The sequence below is a fragment of the Rhopalosiphum padi genome, chromosome 3 (assembly GCF_020882245.1).
Source record: "Rhopalosiphum padi isolate XX-2018 chromosome 3, ASM2088224v1, whole genome shotgun sequence".
Taxonomy (NCBI): Eukaryota; Metazoa; Arthropoda; class Insecta; order Hemiptera; family Aphididae; genus Rhopalosiphum; species Rhopalosiphum padi.
Genome location: NC_083599.1, coordinates 65,831,241 through 65,852,122, shown reverse-complemented (window position 1 = coordinate 65,852,122; position 20,882 = coordinate 65,831,241). Strand labels below are relative to the sequence as shown.

At 27.6% G+C, this 20,882-nt stretch overlaps 2 protein-coding genes across 2 annotated transcripts; one reads left to right on the top strand and one right to left on the bottom strand.

Annotated features, from left to right (window-relative positions):
• The first annotated feature begins 6,494 nt into the window (after nt 1–6,494).
• Nucleotides 6,495–7,661, top strand: LOC132927591 (zinc finger and BTB domain-containing protein 45-like). Its single transcript, XM_060992147.1, has 3 exons — nt 6,495–6,810; nt 7,002–7,364; nt 7,432–7,661. Exons 1-3 carry the CDS (start codon nt 6,750–6,752, stop codon nt 7,659–7,661), a joined length of 654 nt encoding a protein of 217 aa, XP_060848130.1. The 5' UTR covers nt 6,495–6,749.
• Nucleotides 7,662–11,681: 4,020 nt separating this feature from the next.
• On the bottom strand, nt 11,682–16,638 carry LOC132925384 (uncharacterized). The gene is given in 8 exon segments (XM_060989786.1): nt 11,682–12,151; nt 12,219–12,388; nt 12,460–12,646; nt 12,772–12,940; nt 13,010–13,311; nt 13,314–13,490; nt 14,805–14,982; nt 16,519–16,638. Coding segments are annotated over 8 exon segments (1,773 nt in total).
• Nucleotides 16,639–20,882: the final 4,244 nt, after the last annotated feature.

The window sequence follows — 20,882 nt, the reverse complement described above, 5'->3', positions numbered from 1 at the left end:
TTACAAGACTAACACCAAATATTTTTATACGTTCGAATACCGATTGAAAATTCCAGTATTAATACTAGTTTACTAGGAATACTAGTACTAGGAAATTAAATTATGCTGGAATCCGAGGTATTGCATATAATCTAATTAGCTCATATCTAAGCGATAGATATCAAATAGTCAAAATTAATGATAAACTAAGTCAATCTTTACCAGTCAAACACGGTGTTCCACAGGGAACAGTCTTAGGTCCATTATTTTTTATCATATATATATAAATGGCTTACTAAATATTAATACAGAAGCAGAATTAATGAGTTTTGCTGATGACACTGTTATTCTTATTCATGATAAAAATATAGAGCATTTATATACTAAAGCGAATGTTATTTTTAATACTACAATATCGTGGTTTGATAACAATCTACTTGAACTAAATCTAGATAAAACAAAACACATTGTTTTTAGTATACAAAATATTGAGATTCAAAACAACTTTAAAATCTGTCATCACTCGACGCAATGCGTTATTAATTATAATCTATTTTGTAAATGCCTATTTATCGAAAAAATAAGTTGTATAAAATATTTAGGACTATATATTGACTTCTCATTTGTAAATGTTAGTATTATTAACTTAATTTCTTTATTTTTTTTCTGTTTTAATCTATTATTATTATATAGTATACTATTTATATTTCTACACTAGTTGTTATACACTATTACAAGAACTCATCATCTTCAACACAAGCACTAGCTTCCAGAAGATGAGCAAACTATTATATATTAAGGCATTATATTACAATATATTATAAAATGTTTGTTTGCATTAAATAAATAAATAAAATAGATAAAAGTTTGAATTTCAACCGCTCAGAAAAATGGTATGTGGCTGTACGTTTTAAAAACTTATTTTTAAACTTCCAGAAAAAACAATTTAAACAACTTATTAACTTTATTCTTTATTACTTTCTATACTTTCAAACTATAGATTGTAAAATTAAAAATGTTATGATCTTTTAACTATTTTCGTGATTTTGTCGAATTTCATAAAAGTTTAAATTAATTTGAACACTTATAAAAAAATACTTTGAATGATTTTTTGATTGCGATAAAACGCCGTATTCAATTTAAGTTTTAAAGCTATTTTACTTACAAACAAAAATTTAACTTACCTACTACTGTTCCTAGACGTGATGTTAAATTAAAAAAACGTTGACCATTGTAAAACCAATATATTATATTCATCACTCAGCACACATTATCTATAACTTTTTAATAAGTGTTCGAATAAAATTATAATACATTGGCAAATTATGAATGATCAAACATAAATACAGTGTGTTTTCCTAAAACCGACAAAGTTGCAGGAAATAACAAGATTTTGTTTCCAATTGAGAGGTTTTTCAGGTTTTTGGACTTAAGTGCTGACCAACGTATAATTATATACGATTTATCGAACAGCATATCATTATACAGCTAAACGATAGTGTATTATTGTCTATTATGTGTTTAAAATTTATAAAAAGTCATTAGTCAACGGAGTGAAGATCTTTTAGTTTACAATGGTTTTATTCTCGTAAAAGAGAGAAACATTAGAGACAGACAAAATAGTATATGAAGATACAATGAAAAAAAATTGTACTGATTGAGTTTATACAATCCAGGGTACAATTATTAATCTTAAAAAAAATAATACTGTTATGGCTAGTAAAACTTGGTTAACTTAAAAAATCGTAAATTTTTGGAGACCGGGAAAAAAGTTTGTGATATCCACGATTTTTGATAAAAAAGTTTCAACTGTATAATAATTTAGTCTTGTAAAGTATTCGAATAAATTAATTTAAATTAATTAAACACTCACCAGTGGCGACTCGTAGTAGTTTAGCACAGGAGTGCGATGAAAAAATTTAAGAACTATAATACATCACACAAAAAATTAAAATGATAAAATAATAATACAAAATTAAACACGTCGCGCGTCGTTGCCGTCCGATTTGAGCGACAAAATTCACCGTACATCATACGCTTCTATAGCCGCCGTGCTATCGTGATAATGTTATTCGTATATTAATATTACACATATATAGTTTATACGGGAAACCGGTATTTTTATGTGCAATTCAAAATATCGCACAAGCTGCAACGTTGCATAGGCCTAAATAGCTATCCATATATCCGTATAACATCGCGAGTTCGTAACGATATTCAAATAAATTATAAAAATAATTTTAATAATAATTAAAAATATATTTAATTGTTAATTTGTTAAGGTATAATATACTATGTACTAAAATATGTACCAATTTATTTTGTAAATAATATATTTGTACTATAAATTGTTAATTTTTTTAGGGAGTGCGATCGCACCATCGCACATATTATGCACGAGCCGCCACTGATACTCACTATACAATAATCATATTATAATTTAATATTTATTGAGATTTAACGTAAAATAACAAAAATATATTTTAAATGTATTTGAATAAGCATTCTGACTAATTTCATAATACTCATAAATTGGTATTGCCCATAATTTTAATTTTTGTAAATAAGTAACCAAACAAGTTAGGTTTTTGTCTATATTTTAATTTAATTTTACTTTTTATAAATACTTAATATTTTAGTTGTTGCTAAAATAAAATGTACTTGTTATATGTATAATGTATATTAAATTATAATAATTAATTTCAATGTTAAAAAAAATATACCAATAATAATTAAATATTGAATTTTTGTATTAAATTTATGCATTAAGCGACCAAATGTAACATGCTTCGAAATTACACGCGATAAGATATCGTACGTGTCCAATGACCGCGACGAATTAACACGCCACCAAATACGTATATCCTCCTAGCACAATGTCAACGATGTATTTACAACTATCTCCGCATACACGTAGATTTTTACACTTATGAGTTTATGACCAAATTATACCTATTTATAAGTATTTTAAGTAAATTTTCATTCGTGTTTTGATCCTTGCTTTTACTCCATTGACAACATTAAAAATCAAACACATTCACAAATACCAATATTGACATCCATAAAATACTCATACAACATACACTAATTTAATCTTATATTGAGTATGAGTAAATGTACTGTATTTTTATGCGATCGTTACCTATCCTTTACTACAGCTATAGTATAGTTGATTCTCACCATTGACGCTACAGCAGTTTTCGGCGAGTTGGTCTAGATTTGCGCTCATTGAATTGAGCACCATGTATAATTCATGGATTCCGTCTTTGCTACTCTCGTTTTTCTATAACAAAACCGAATTCGAAATGTTATAAGATTTGTTATTTTTTATGTTAAGAAGTGAGAAAAAGAAAACTGTTTCCGTAACTATGCGATAAAAAAATATACCATGATTTAACGCGCAACTGTTCAAAACCCTAGGAAATCGGAAATTTGTTGTTTTAGATGTGAATGCCTAATAAATTAATTTTATTTTAAGTTTTACCTGGACGTCTACCGCGGAATCGCTGTTATCTTTTCGCTCGCCATCCGTCATCGCCATTCCGTCGATAACTTTATAGACGTTAAATATTGACAGATATTTTCGTTAAAAAAGTATTCTGTCTTGGCGTAACTAACGATACATTATTGTAGCGATGACGATGACGACGACGCGGTAGCAGCCACACCATACCGCGACCAAGCTGCTACCAGTTACCGCGATATTTACTAATATTTTATTATTTGCTGGTAACTGTGGTCAGATATAAGACAAATTGCTCATCAGTGATGCCACGTTTACTAAAAATGTGTTTTAATGTTGTTCGACGCTGCACTCGCCTAAAAACATCTGAAAAACAATGAAAAAGATAAATTTAAAATGCACAATTGCGTAAATATATAAACGGATTTTGAATGGCCACTCATTGATAAAATAATTTAAACAAAACTTTTTTTTGAGGTAGAGAGATTGACGGTAATAACGCACATTGGCTATAAGGTTTTTGTGGTGACTGTGGTTCGATAAATTATACACCGATAGTATCCCGCTATAAACAATAAATTACATTCGCAATGTATCCACCACCGACACTGCCACTATCTATCTCGAAATCTAGTTCTGAATAAGCAATTTTTTTTTAGGAAGCCCGAAATTTTCGGAATGTTGAGTAAACTTTCGTACCAAATATGCCGAGAAACATTTTAACTGTTTCACTGCAAGTGTAATTTTATAATTTTTAAATTCGATAATCGTTCAAATGATGACTTTACAAATCATTATAAATCGGAGGTTTATAGTTTAATTTGTCGGTAAGTAACTTTTAAATTGAATATTGCCATTGAAAAATTACGTTTATTCCGTTTAGGTATTGATCGTACATCATGCATTGTTGACCCTCCACTATAGTATCGTAGAAATTACATATTAGTATTCATCTAGCCCAAACGTAATTGATGCATTCAGTAATAAATTGGATTCCAGCTTTGATAATAACGGTTCAAGAAATGATTTCACAGATGGAAAAAAATGTATTTGATTTTTGATTTTCATTATAGAAATTACACAAAACTATATAGAGCGACTAAGTAAAGACGATAATCAGATAACACGGAACAAAACTAGTTTATAACACCAAACTGATGGTCATCTAAACTTTAACGCACACAAAAATACACATAAATAAGTATATCAATAAAAAAATATAATTGGAAATTTTTCGTGATGAAATTATTGTTTGTTCCTCCGACAAAAACAAGCCTTTCCGTTGCGTTGCTACGAAATGTTTTTAAACAAAAGACCATCGTCAATAAATAAATTATTAAGTAAATAATAAATATATGTAAAATATATATAACTGTTATTATATAGGTAGGTATTTAATTAATATAATATATAAATATATATTTATATGTTTATAAAATATTCTTTATTATCTTAATAAAAATATTTATTATAATTTATAACACAATTAATATCAAACAATTATTAATTCTATACTTACAAATATTATTCCATTAAATTAATAAATATTTTATCTATTTTATTGAATTTATCGTTATTTATCATTGAGTGATATTTGGGTACAAAAATATAGCAGTTTTTATATTTACCATATATCATAGATGATAGATATAACTTATATAAATCATATATTTATAAAAATGTGTGGATGCGACAAAATATTAGAAATAACTAAATTAGTTTAATTACAAGTTAAAAATTATACATTATAATAAAAAAATATTCTAGTTGACAGTTGTGGATGATTTTAATAGCAGTAATAGTGGTATTTAAATTACAATTCATACTATAGCATAGGTATCCTATATGTAAGGAATTGTAATTATTTTATACTACAAGTTATCTCGAACTCTTTCAGGTTGTTTGTACGTAATCGATACCATGGGAGCGATGTCCCCCCCCCAAAATGTCACGAAAAAAAATCAATTTACTTTATTAATATGTCAAACGATGAAAAAAATTAAATTTTTTATAGTTTAGGATCTTATATTTAGTTATTATTTACATTAAATAATATTAAATACATTGTTTAGCGGATAGTTTTATTTATAATTCTGTAATTTCCAATTGTGTCGACTGACGACGCGACAGATGCCAAACGAAATATCATATCGTAATCGCCTGTATTTTTATATACTTACTATTATAAATATTTTTTTCATGCTTTATCATTTTATTCTGTGCAACTGCCAACCTTTTGTTTGACGCCTGTAACTATTTGAATAATTAGTGATTAAGTGTGAGACCCACGCCATATAGATGTATTTTAGTCAACTTTTTTTCACACACTGACACATATTGTAATAATAATAATTTATTAATGTAGAGATAGTTGTATAGATAAAATTCACAATGAAAATTTCTTCAGACAAACATTGAATATTTCGAATCAATAAATACAAATTTAATAGATGTTTAATATTTTTCAAAAAACAAAAAGAAAATTAGATTTTGCTTTATAATTATTGTTGGTTTATTAATATTCAATATTTTTTTAAAAGTTTTTACTAATTGTTCTTAAATAAAGTGTATTCTTTTCAATGCACCTACTTAGTTTTTTTTATTATGTTTTAGTTGTAAGTTAATTCCTTTAAAATTTAAAGAAATATATAGTAATAGTATTGATTATGTATATAATAAAACTAAAATAATAAATATATATCGTATATATAATCGATGGTAATAATAATTATAATATAATAATAGAATTATTGAACAATACCTATATAATGCCCCCCTTAATAATTACTCTGGATCCGCGCCTGCGTGGACTGCTATATTAATTAGAAATAATATATTTTTTTTATGCAGATCTAATTAGCAGTGAGTAAAAACCTAACCTTATGCTAATAACATGTTAAATTATTATAGAGTACAGTACATAAGTGCAATAGTTTAAAGATATTTCCATTAATTGTTTTAATGCCAATCAAAAGCTATAATAACGCAATATTATAAAATTAAAATAATAATATCCTGGCTATATCAAATAATTTTCGTGAATAATAAAAAATACGGTGTTTCGTATATCTGGCCAAATCATAATGTTTATCCACCTATCAAATATACACGGATACTAATAGACCGGTCAGGAGATATTCGTCAGTCTACGTCTAAGCTTAGCCGAGTAAGGTTGCCTAAAGAAACAGCCGTTTAAAAAATATATATACATTTTTTTTTGACTGTAAACTATTATCGGTTATATAATTGTTTTAAATTTTTATAACTTCATTTTTTTTCACTCTTACTGTTTAAACTCAAAAAAAACATGAAATCCTTCGCCGTGGTATTGGTTGTCACAATGAGCTTGTGTGGATTTTTCACCCACTGTAAGTACAACACATTTTATTACACATTTACAAATTAACGATTTAGTATTTATTTGGCGTATTTGTTAATTATACCAACATAATACATTGTACATCGATTATTAATACGCATTGTAATATTGTTTTTATAAATGAGTATCGTGTTTGCATGATAAAATAACATAATATATATACTTATATACATACAACAGCCAATGGTCTGTCATGTTACCAATGCAGTTGGACAGACACATCGTGTGCAACAGAGAAAACTGATTCGAAATTGAAGAAGATCGATTGTGCAACTGCACCGGCACCTGGAGGAGCACCAACCCCGGCACCAGGAGGAGCACCAACCCCGGCACCAGGAGGAGCACCAACCCCGGCACCCGGAGGAGCACCAACCCCGGCACCCGGAGGAGCACCAACCCCGGCACCCGGAGGACCATCAACCCCGGCACCCGGAGGACCATCAACCCCGGCACCTGCAAAACAAGCCTTGTTCAAGAATAATAAACTGTTTCACGGTATGGCTGATCCTACTTACTATTGTTTCAAGGTCAACATAAAAGCAAGTAAGTGAATATCAAAATAAAATAACGAATTCACGATTGACTTTTCTTTACTACTCTTAAACGACAGATTCTTCCGCCACTCCCGCTGTAGAACGCGGCTGCAAGACGACCAACAAAGCTGATGACTGTGTGGTAATCGATAAGGCTGCACATGCCACAGCCGTTGCAGAGAGCTGTGTGGTTTGCAGCAAGGACAACTGTAATGGAAATGGTCAGTCTATGGTCACAGGGTCTGCGGTGCAGTGCGCCCTCATATCCTCCCTGGTGGTTGCCAAGATGTTTTTCCAAACCAAGTGATTGGAGCTCAATCATTAGAAAACGAAATGTACGTTTAACGCTAAATGATCAAAAAATTAATAATAATTACATTGCTTGTTGTAAAAAATAAAAATATTTAAAATATAACTAGATTTGTTTTCATTATTTACTTATAATATGAGTAAATATTTTTAATTACTAAAATACGATTTATGATTGTACTGGTAATATTTTATTAATATCAATAATAAGTAATAACTCGTATAGTTTATAGTAAGATTATAAGTTATAACATAATGCCAATTAAAGTCACCGTGGATCGTAATGTATTTCTCAGGAAATATAATATATGGTACATAAATAAAATATAGAAAAATAATAATGTCATTTATGCATAATAAGAAATGCGTGATATCCAATAAATAATAATATTCGAGAAATCGAAAATGTGAATACGTGAATACGTGAAGACAATTATAACGCAATGACTTGTACCTAAATATTTCTTGAATTGGATAATTATAACTAACTTAACATATAAACATTTATTTAAACTTTTTTTTTTGAACATTTTAAATAATTGCTTGTCAAAACGACTACGACTCGTATATTTTAAAGAAGGCATATAAAATAAATAAATAATTTATCATTGTGTATAAAACACACATATCGATAAAACGTTTCATTAGTTATTAATTTAGCTGTTCGTTTATACATATAAAAAAAAATGTTATTGATGACAATACCGTTGTTATGATATTATATATTTAATTATTTACCTATATTATAATAATAATATGATGCGATGATTTAAATTATTTATTATTATCAACAAGCTATTCTTTATTGATTAAATAGAATAATTAATAAATATTTACACAGTTTAAAACAATAAAACTCAAAAGGTATGGTAAGAAAAATGTTATTCTATGATCATTATTGAGTATGTGTGTGTGTGTGTGTGTGTGTTATATACGCGATTCATTTTTGGACAGTGGTTACAGTGGTGTGTGTTCTCAAGGTTAGTATTTGTTTTATATTTATTATATATTTAATTTTTTATTATTATTATCAAATATTTTTCTTGATGGGATATGAACATAGTTAAACATGGAAAAGTTTGAAAATTTATAAATAAAAATAAATATGTTCATATTGAGATTTCATACTAGATATTATTGACTATTAACTTCTTTTTACTACTTTTGTTAATAATGTCCACAAATCAGTTCATGACGAAATAAATGGTGGTATTTTTTTTTTCATGATTTTAACAAATTTTGGATAAAATGCATATTCTAACTACAAAAACACGAAAAATGCGTGTTTTATGGTATACTAGCTTAGGTGTGCCTCAATTCTAGGCTTGTAGAACCCGCCTCCGGCGCCTTTGAAGGGGTCAAGTGAAAATCGTTTTAAGGGAAATTTGGTTGGAAATGATAGTTGGGTGTCTAGAAATCGGTCACTAAAAAATATGCTAAAGGCGATAGCCATTTATTATTATAATATACGAGTATATATATTATTATTATTATTATTGTTAATAAATAAAAAAATATAAAAAATAATATGGGTTATCAGTCATTATCAGTTATCATTATCATTCGGTGTAAAAGTTTTTCTCGAGGCTAGTCCGGTTCTTTTTTGAATTTGAATGTATAAAAAATAAATAAGTACGAAAAATGGTAATTAAAAAATAGTATTATAAAAAAGGGCGTAGACCGTTTGGGCGAATCGACCCAAAATATAGTCCGTTTGGGCGAATAATAACTTTATACCGTTTGGGCGAGAATAATTCAATTAAAAATACCGTTTGAGCGGTATTAAAATGCTTATAATATACACTTAACAATCAATTAAACAAAATCATATAAAATATGAATAATTAATAATAATAAGTCAAAAACCATATAACACATAAATAAATAATAATAATTCAACAATTATAAATAAAATTACATAAAATATAATTATAGTACAGTTTATAAGTAATTTATTAGCCTGATATTTTAAACCTAAACATTTTATGTATTCTAATTGGCTAATGTTCCCTCTTTCATATTTATTCCATGTTTCTTGCACAAACTCTTTTTTTTATAGTTTCTTTTCGTTGAGCGTTAGGGATATATTTTGAAATGGAATTGATTTTAATCATATTTTCAGTCTGGATTTCTAATAATACTGCAATGACTTGATTTACATGAGGGTGTGGTGTGTAAAATTGTTTGTTAAAGTGAAAATGAAATGATTCTGGTCATTTGTGGTTCTAGGATGGTCAAATATTGGCGATGACGCCCACAAATAAAGGAAGAACTCTGAGTTTTCGTCTATGTAGGTGTCCAAAAAATAATCGGCAAATTGTACACATTCATTGTCAGCTAGCATAATTGATAACAACTCAGTAAATGCATCTCCTACTTCGGCTGGTGGCAAAAATGATATACCTGGCACGCAGGTCAAAATTATCACCTTCGCCCAAACGACCACCGCCCATAAAAAAGTCCCGGACTGTAGGAATCCGGAAAAAATAAACACACAATATACCGTATTTCGCGTTATCCAAATTCCACACTAATGCCATCAAGTAGTGTAATATATTACATAAAATAGTTCTGACTTTCTAAGGAGTTTCAAACAGGCAATTTTTAAATTAGAAAAATTAAAATGTTACTATCTAAATATATTTCTTGTTATTATTTAAGATCAAAAATACTTGTTTTTTTACAATAGTGTAATGTATAATTATAATAATAATTAAATCACATTCCTAAGTCTGGAGTGTTTGCCAAATGTTCACAACTTTTGTATATAGGTACTTGCAATGTTGCGCGAAGGCAAACAGTATACTTGTGTAATCGTCACTTCTGTGTTTTTCAAAGACTATCGACAGATGTAACACTAGTCTAGCCAAAATTATTCTTGGATAACTAAGGAAAACTTTACTATGCTATACTATCCGTCTATACTACAAATTATGTATAATTTTAAAGACGGTAGTTATAACTTTTTATACTGTTAGAAGTATAATATTTAGTTACCAAATTTATATTTGTGTATTTTGTGTAACATTTGTAACAAACACGTATATTGCGCATAAATGCATCGCTACACTCAACCAAAAATAACGATCAATATAATAAAAGTATAGATTAATTTGACAAAAATATCATTAATAGTAACCCCATAAACATTTTATCAAATTGATAAATAAAAATTTGTCAGTTGAATTAATTGAAAAATTGTTTATAGAATTTGTATTAATTTAATAGATTATTTATTACTTCAATAAAACTAACTTTATTTATTTGACAAATATTTTATCATCATAAGAAAAAGCATTATTAATTTATAATGTGTAGATCATTAACTTTAAATTTTTTTTTATCGATTTAATAAATTATTTATTACATCAATGATTTTAATTTAATACTATTGATAAATACTTTTTCATCTTAAGAAAATACATTATTAACTAATAATTAATATTATTTAGGCTATATAATATTTTTTATTAATTTAACAAATATTTTCACTTTAAAAAACTGGCTGTATGTATTTAATCAATTCATTATATTACATAATGGATTTGAGATGAAACCAGGATATTTTCATAGATAGGTAACTAGTAAATGTGTTAACATATTAATGTAAAATTATTTATTATAATATAGTAATATACATTTATCATTTTCCAAATACAGGTAATTATAATATTTCAAAACCTAAAAAAAAAAACATTGAAGATGTTTTAAGATGAAAAATCTTAAGAAATTTCATAAAAAAAAAAAGATTATAAACAAAATAATATAATACTTTAGATAGGTATTAGGCACCTAAATATAATGCATTTTAAACAAAATTATAAATAAAAATATTTATTACCTTACTAATATAATACATAGATTTAAATCAAAATAGTAAATACAACAAAACAATATAATACTTTAGTATAATAAAGATACATAAATTGTATTAAATAGATTTAAATTTTTAATATAATCATAGATAAAATCACTTTAATATACCTATTAGATTTAATGAATTATATGATTGAATTTATTATTTTATTTTATTTAAACAGTGCAACACTTGAGTTACTAATTGGTGTGGTATATCAAATTTAGTAGATATATTATAAAAATATTTTTGGATGAACATCAAAACTGCACATGATTGCAAAGGATATTGCAAGTTAAACAAATGAAAAATTTTAAAACATTTATCAATTGCACGGGCCATATTAAAAACTTTATATTTTATTGAATCAAAGTAGATTAAAATTTGATCGGGTTTTAGTGGTGTACCAATTACTATGATAAAAGGCTGTATCGGTAAATTTTTATTTTTTAAATATAATAAATAGTTTTCAGATTCACTGATTGAAGTATGAAAATTAATAAAACTTTTTTGTGAATCCTTTATAGAGTATTTTGTCACATTGTTCTTTCCACTGTCATCTTTTGTAACTTTACGTGATGTGAGTACAAACAAAGAACTTAGTAGATGAAAAAGTGTACAATCTTTAACATCTAAATAACAATTAATAATTTGAATTAATTTTTAGAATAATATAATAAAATTGAGTGTTTGTATTACTTTGTGTAATATCATTTTTTGTTCTGAGTTCTTGAAGTAACAATTTACCATGTTTATCTTTTATATATTGTTCTACTATCTGTAGAATATTATTGTACGATTTTGTAAATTCTTCACATAAATCTGGAATAATTGACGATTGATACAATCCATTGAAATCAATATCAACATAATTCATAAAATACAATACATTTTAAAAATTTAAATATATTTAAAAAATATTTCTAACTCACAAGTCACAAGCTTATAACCTAATGGCATAGAATAATTTTTCCATTCCTCTAATATTTCTACCGTTGAATTCGCTTCTTTTATTTTATTCAACCTGTACTGCATAGTGGCAGACCAATGAGTTAATAAATTTGGAAATGAAATTTCATTATCATATTTTATTATGTCCAACAAATAACCGATGTCAGTTTCTATTACTATTGAACAAATAAATTTAAAAAAGTAAAGATTAAGTTATCAAAATATTTATTCATATGTAAATAATATCATTAATTTAATATTTCCTGTTATTTTACAAACAGTTTAATGTAGGTTATTTTACCAAATGAATCATTTCTTTTCGTGAATTTTTCATTACAGGCAGAATTATTAGATTCAATGGGATTTGTTTTTATTCCACTGGTTTTAAGTACACGCATACAATTATAAAATTTAGCATACAATTTTCCTCGTGGTGCATTATTATTCCCATGACGCATGAAGTAAATATCCTAATATAAAATAATAATTTAAAAAAAAAAAAAATAAATAAAAATAGTATGTTATATTTTTAAACTTGCCTTAATCTCTGAAGGAAACATATTAGCTATCTCTTCAGCAACACATTCAGCTAGACTAATTGACATTGGTATATTATTTGAAATAATATCGTGGATTATGAGGTCAACTAAGTTTCCTCTAATGGTGACATTTAATTCCATGTTAGTGTTGTAATAATCAATTAACAATTTTCCTTTGGAAGAATTGGCTAAAATGGTATGTACATGAACATCGTAACTTTTTGCATTAGAATTGGTTGGTTTTAACTTTTCAAATGTTTGTAGATTCTGAACTCCAAAAACTAAAGCACTGTCATCTATTCTACTAATGACCTTTGCCATGTTTCTACATGATTTTCAAATTTAATCAATATCCCAAGAGGTTGATTCAATAAAAGTTTATCTATGTGCCTAGGTTTTATATACTTTAGGGCAGCGTTTCTTAAACTGTGTTTCGCGGAACACCGGGGTTCCGCGGAGATCACTTCAGGGTTCCACGAAGCTTAATTAAGTAATTTTTTTCAAAATTTTCAAGAAAATTACTTAAAAATGCCAAACTAAATATTGTAATGGGGAAAAAAAATGTTTGTATATTAAATAATAATGTATATGTCATATGGAATATTCTATCTTTATACTCTATCTATACTTCTATAATGTATTGTGTACTTATAGTGCTTATACAGTTGTACAGTTTGTATACAGAAATAATATTTGAACGTCGTTGATAAAAATACTAATTAGTTATGACCGTCCGCGATAGCGTGAACTTAAGAGAAACGACCGCCGATAACGAAAAGCATATGAGTAACATAGGTACTATTACTATACATAAATAATATTTGTATGTCGTTAGTAAAAATACTAATTGGTCACGACCGTCCGCGATAGCGTGAACTTCTGAAAAACAGATAAACGAATAAAATAATGTTTCAATTCAACGTCTCAATACAACGCGACACTCCACCGCGTGTCTTGTGACCTGTGCAATATATTCGAGTGCGTTGTGTTATAAATTTATTTTTTTTCTCAAAGTTAGTTTTGTTATTTTGTTTACAATATGGAGAGATGGCTTAAAAAAGGAACTCTGAAACGTTCCTCTCCGGAACCTGAATATTTTGCGGTGAACTCAAGTCATTATGATAATCATAGTAATAATGAGAATGATACAAATGAAATCACCCCAAAAGATTTTAGGAAAGTAATTAAAAAATGTAGAAAGTATGATGAAAGTTATATATCATTAGGATTTATGAATAATAATGATAATCCTCAGTGCGTTATTTGCAGCAAAGCTCTCCCAAATAGCTCAATGGCTCCAGCTAAAATGCTTCGTCATTTAGAATCTGTTCACGGTGAACACGGGAAGAAAAAAATGTAGAATTCTTTATTCAAAAGCTTGACGAACTACTAAAATCAATAAACTGTATGGTTCAAACCACAAAAACTATAAATGAAAAAGTAACCGAGGATTCTTATTTAGTTAGCTATCGGATAGCTCAACGCGGTGAAGCTTACACAATTGCCGAAAGTCTTATAAAACCTTGTGCTATGGAGATGGTAAAATGTATGTTAGATGAAAAATTGGCAAAAGAAATATCTAAAATCCCACTATCAAATGACACGGTAGCTAATCGTATCAATGACTTAGCAGCCGATATACAGAATGAACTTATTTTTCGTCTCAAATCGTGCAAATTTGCATTACAAATGGATGAGTCTACCGATGTAGCTGGGCTTGCAATATTAATTGTCATTGTTAGGTATCAATACGAAAGCACATTATTGGAAGATCTTCTTTTATGCAAATTTCTACCAACACGTACTACTGGAGTTGAAATATTTGATCTTCTAAATCCATTTCTTGAAGGAAATGAAATACCATGGGAAAACTGCGTTGATATCTGTACCGATGGAGCAAAGGCTATGAGTGGTACAATTAATGGAGCTGTACAGCGTATTAAAAATATTGCCAAAAACTGTTCTAGTAGCCACTGTATGATACACAGACAGGCACTTGCTGCAAAAAAGTTATCTATTAGTTTTAAGAAAGCTCTTGATGAAGTCGTAAAACTCATAAACTTCATAAAATCTTGGCCTCTTCAAAATCGTTTATTCAAAATCCTATGTGAGGACATGGGAAGTGTACATACTTCTCTTCTCTTACATACCGAGGTCAGGTGGTTATCTCGAGGAAAGATACTAACTCGTATTTTTGAATTAAAGGACGAGGTACGAGCCTTTTTTTTTGGAACACAATTTCGAATTAAAAGATCGATTTCTTGATCAAATGTGGCTACTTAAAGTCGCCTATTTAAGTGATATTTTTACAAAGATCAATGAGCTTAATCTTCAAGGCAGACAAGTAAATGTTTTTACTGCACACGAAAAAATTCATGCTTTTAAGAAAAAGTTAGATTTTTGGAAAATTTGTATGAGCTCCAACGAGTTTGATTGCTTTCCAACAATTAAATGCTTTTTGGAAGAGGAAGGGGTCGAAATAAATGAGGTTTTCATTGAGGAAATTATTCAGCACCTCACTGGATTGAGTGAAGGATTTAACCAGTATTTTCCAAATGACCAACAGGTGAAATATAAAAATAAATTGTGGATTAAAAATTTATTTATTGTCAATACACGACCTCCATCCATGTCAGTAAAAGAATATGAAACCTTTATTGAATTGACATCTGATTCATCACTGCAAGAAAAATTAAATCAATGCCATTAGCAGAATTTTGGTGCAGTTCAAAAGATGAATATCCTCAATTATCACAAAAGGCCGTGTTGGCACTTTTACCATTTGCAACCACTTATATGTGTGAAACGGGGTTCTTCACCTATGTATCGACAAAAACAAAATACCGCAACAGACTTGATGCTGAACCTAATATGTTAATACAACTTTCATCAATAAAGCCCAATATTAAGAATATTTGTAATGATAAAAAGCAATTTCACGCATCTCATTAAGTAATTATTATTAAAGTAATATTATATACAATTATTATTATTTTTATCATTTTTTTTAACACATATTTTTTAATTAAATACCTGTAATACAATATATATATATATTATATGAAATAATTGTATTTTTTTTTGCAAATAATCCTAAAAAAAATCTTAAAAGCTAAAAAACAAAGTAGGGGTTCCACGGATAAAAAAGTTTAAGAAACGCTGCTTTAGGGTTTCAACATCAATATGGGCATCTACAACATAAAAATGAAAATACAAATTATTAGAACTTATTTAAATATTAAGTAAAAGTATGAGATGATCATGTTATATACTTTTTTTCTGCTAAGTTAAACTATTATTAAATTAATAATTTTAAAATATTTACTTAGGTATGTTTGAAGAATACATTCCAAGTTCCAACTTTTTAATAGTTCATTGAGGGAGTCCAAATTTGTATCATAAGTATAATATGATACAATATGATACAATAATATAATATGATTTATAGCCTATAAAATTCCATAATTTTATGTTAGTAGTTTAAAAATATATCTTATTAAATGCCTTACCTGTATTTCTGATTGATTTTCAATAGATTCATAAAATACATTTATATTCTCAAGGTTGGTTAAAGTTAAGTCAACAGCAGAGTTATTGAAAATATTTTTGGAAACATCATTGAGGTCCATCATATAATATTATTTTTACAATATCGACCTATTAATCTATATATACATTTAGAGATAAAAAAAAATAATATAATAATAATTAATAACTATAGTAAATAACAAGTACAGTAGGTACATGTTATTTTAGGCCTTTTTTACAAACAAATTAAAAAAATTCTTTTAAGCGTATAAACATCTTAAATGTAGATGTTTTAGTAATATTAATGGGGGGGTCCACTAAATTCATTAATATTAACTAATGCAGATTCATCAACTATATGAAATTTTTCTGGTACTTCATAAGCCTGGTAATGTGTAGAAAAATAGTTTAAAGTAATTTGCTTTGCTAATATTAATATTTGGTTATTATTTGTAATAAGAACTGCTTTGATTTCAAACACGAACATAGCATTATTTGTAAATCTACTTAAATACAATTTTGTTTTATAAGTAGTGCCTTTATACTGAACTTCACTATACAAAGAATAATCAATTGGTCTTAAATTAATAATTTGATAAATATTCTGCTCAATAGCTTCATCTGGAATTTGTTTATGTTTATCTTCACAAATTATGACTGAATTTAATGGGCTTAGTAAAAAATTAGATATAGATCTTTTATCTTAGATTTTTTAGATATAGAAAGTGTTATATTCTTTCGAGAGGAAGTCACACGAGCATAACTTTTCAACTCTCTATGTTTTACTTCAAATCGAAAACACCAGAAATGTCGTGAATGACCTGATTGTCTTATAATTGAGGGATAGTGTACAAGGAAATGGTGTTTAGGTTTTAACGAATCCTTAAACAGAAGAATATAATTTTCATTATGTTCTTTAATTAAATTGAAGTGAAACAATAGCATTTTCAGTGAATGTACATGATAATAAGATATCAATTATTTTTAAAAAATTAGTAAAAAATTTCCAAACTTTATCATCATAAGGTATCAAATCTCCCACCATCAATGAAAAAAAATGTACATTTGTCCGCATTTCTTTTGCAGACTTTTTCAAACGAAAACGTTGGAGGTAAGAATCTAAAATCGGTGGCGAACAGTTTCCTACTTCTAAAGACCCATAGTTAAATGTAGCCTTTCTAATATTTAGGGTTTCTAAAAAAAATAACTGTACTGTTTCTGTATAACATTTAATTATATGGCACATATTATAATGGCAAACTCCCTCAAACAAATCATGCATTATATCAACACAATAATTATTGATTACATGAAAACTTTTTATCCTATTAAGAATAGATTCTTGATACATCCCAGTTTCTTTAAAGTTATTTGTCAACACATCTACTGAATAATTATCAACATTACGAATTAAACTTCTATCTTCTACAGACTGTTTTGTTATTGACTTATGAGCCTTGCAGAAACGCAGAAGTAGTTAGCAGAAAATGACTTACTGAACTCTAAAAGAGTGTTTACTCTCAAATTGTAACCCAACACTAATCCTAGACAAAATATATTTTTAAATCACCATATGGAGTTTTTACTATTATACTTTCTGTTTCAAGAAAATTAATTTCATTTATCAGATTTACCAAACATAAGTTATTACCAAATTCCTTGAAATCCACTGATTTAACTAAAGAAGCAACAAATATATTTCATAAAGCAGAATTATTTTCATTTAAAGGAAAATTGTAATAGATTGCAGTGATTGACTGATAATTTGAATGAGAACCCAAAGGGTTATTAATCTCAATATCATCTGCATAAAGAAAAAATGGAAACACAATTTTTCCTTCAAAAGAATTTATTTTTTGTTTCCAAACATCACATTGAATAAAATTACATATTGTGTTATCGTTATTTTGATTGTAATTTTTTAATTTATCATACATATTTTTAAAATTATCACCAATCTCTAAAAACTTTTGAAATTGGAACTTAAGAGGTAACAAAACTCCTTTAGTTAATGATTCGTCATACCTAGCATATCCATCATGTTGGACAATATTAATTTGATTATTTATAGTAAATTGTTTTACATTTTCAATATAATCATTTTGTTCTAACCATTTGATTAGACTATATTCACTACTACAATGTTTAAACTGATCTGACAAAACAGAAGAAAATTGATTAAATTTACCCTTTACTAAAGGATCTTTAATTTCACACTCCACTATTTTTTTTATGTATTACAGCTAGCGGTTTTAATAACTTATCTTTAAGGCCAGTTTGAATTATTAATATGTCTTTGAATGTAAAATTATTATTGTTGTGATTTATAAAGATGATTAATAGATTTATTTAAATCAAAGTTAGTATCCACCGCATTAATATTTATTAAATGATTATCATCATCGGTATAATTATCATTTTTTGTATAATTAATCGATTTATCAAATGTAAATGTACTTGTAGAGGGTACAGAGGTTTGATCAGAAGGTAAAATTTAGGAATTTTCTTTATGCTTATTAGTAATATGTCTTTTAAACTTTTCAAGTGAAGAAAATGTTTGAGAGCACGTGTTTTCGCAACATTCATAAGTACTAAAAGATGTCAACGAGTGAAAAATTTTAAAATGAACAGTTAGTGATGTTATATTTTCAAAACATTTATGGCAAATAAAACAAATCATTTCCTTAAACGACTGTTTTATACTTAAAATATATTAATTAATACACTTCAAAAACTATCAAAATACAATATTATAATATTATACGTACACAACATAAACCATACTTACCAATTTAAGTACCAATCTTCTGACTTTAAAATTCTTAACTGAGAAATGATTGCACGGCAACTTATTAACACAATAACAATACGACAAAAAAAAATGTAATAATATGGCACAAATGCACAATGTTAAAAAAATACTGCAAACGAAATTGTAAAGAGCATATTACTATTAAACGTTATGAGAGCCCGCACACTACAGACTTTTTATCGGCCGATAGTTTAGTCGGGTTCTTAATCAGTACAAATTTGTATGCAACAGCGCACATTATAACGATTTGGTATCGACCGATTAATAAGTTTGATGGGCTGCACGATTGCCTTCAAACTAAACAGTCGGCGAACTATCGGCCGACTGTTTAATCAGTATGGCGATCATTTCACGCGCGCAACTCTGCCGATTTTTAGTCGGCCGACTCGGCCGATTCACCAGAGCTTTGGAGCGGGAAGGTAGTACGTTTTCGCACGATGTCGATGCTTTTGGAAACGTCTATCGAAAATTTGATAGAAGAAATTGAAAAGAGACCAGCCCTATATAAAAAACAACTAAAAGAGTATTCTGATATAAATCTGAAGAAAAAACTATGGGAAGAAGTGTGTGAAGTATTTATTCCCGATTGGAATGAGCTTGGTGCCCAGGAAAAAACAAAACAAGGTAAGACCAATGGCATAAGTGTCATCATTCAAATTCATTATCAAATGAAAAATAATAATCTACTAATAATACTCTAAAATTATAATTATAATTACGTATAAGTATAATAATAGCATAGGCGTAACTAGGGGGGGGGGGCTTGGGAGGGCTTCAGCCCCCCAGAATTTCTTAAAGCCCCTCTAAAATGTATGTGCCAGGTGCCTAAAAACATATAAGTATTAACATTATTTTTGCCCGCAAATCGCAATGTCAAAAAATATAATGTATCATATAAACGAATAGGTACACCAATATAAACGATAAATAATTATCTTAAAAAAATAAAATTTATTTAATATTGTGTTTATAACTTATGAGGTATTATTATTAAATATTATATTATTATCGCTAGATAATCGACAGTTATATCAATAACACTAGACATGTATTTATGATTTGTTTCCAGAACAGTCGATTTACATTATACATTTAAATCTATTTTTAAATTTAGGTACACTATTGAATGGACTCGTGTAGACATTATTTTGTTTTAGACTCTAGACATGATAATAATAGATACACGATAACGTCAATAACATAGATATTGTATTTATAAAGCTATAAAAATCCCGGAGAAATAATTTTTACATATTATTTTATAATGATTAACGATTAGTAGACAGTAGTCAGAACTCAGAGTTGGTGGTACTAAAATAAAATAACGCAGAGTTCTGAATTAATATAACCAACAAACCGAGTATAATTCTTTATTACTAAATATTTGAACGAATTGTTCGAGTTTACGAAATTAATTTTGTGGTTATTATTTCTTATTAAAAAGACAATAAATATAAAATAAAATAAAACCTACAACTTTAAAATGGATTCTTCTAAAAATAATGTGTTTAGTATTTTTAACATGAAAAAAAA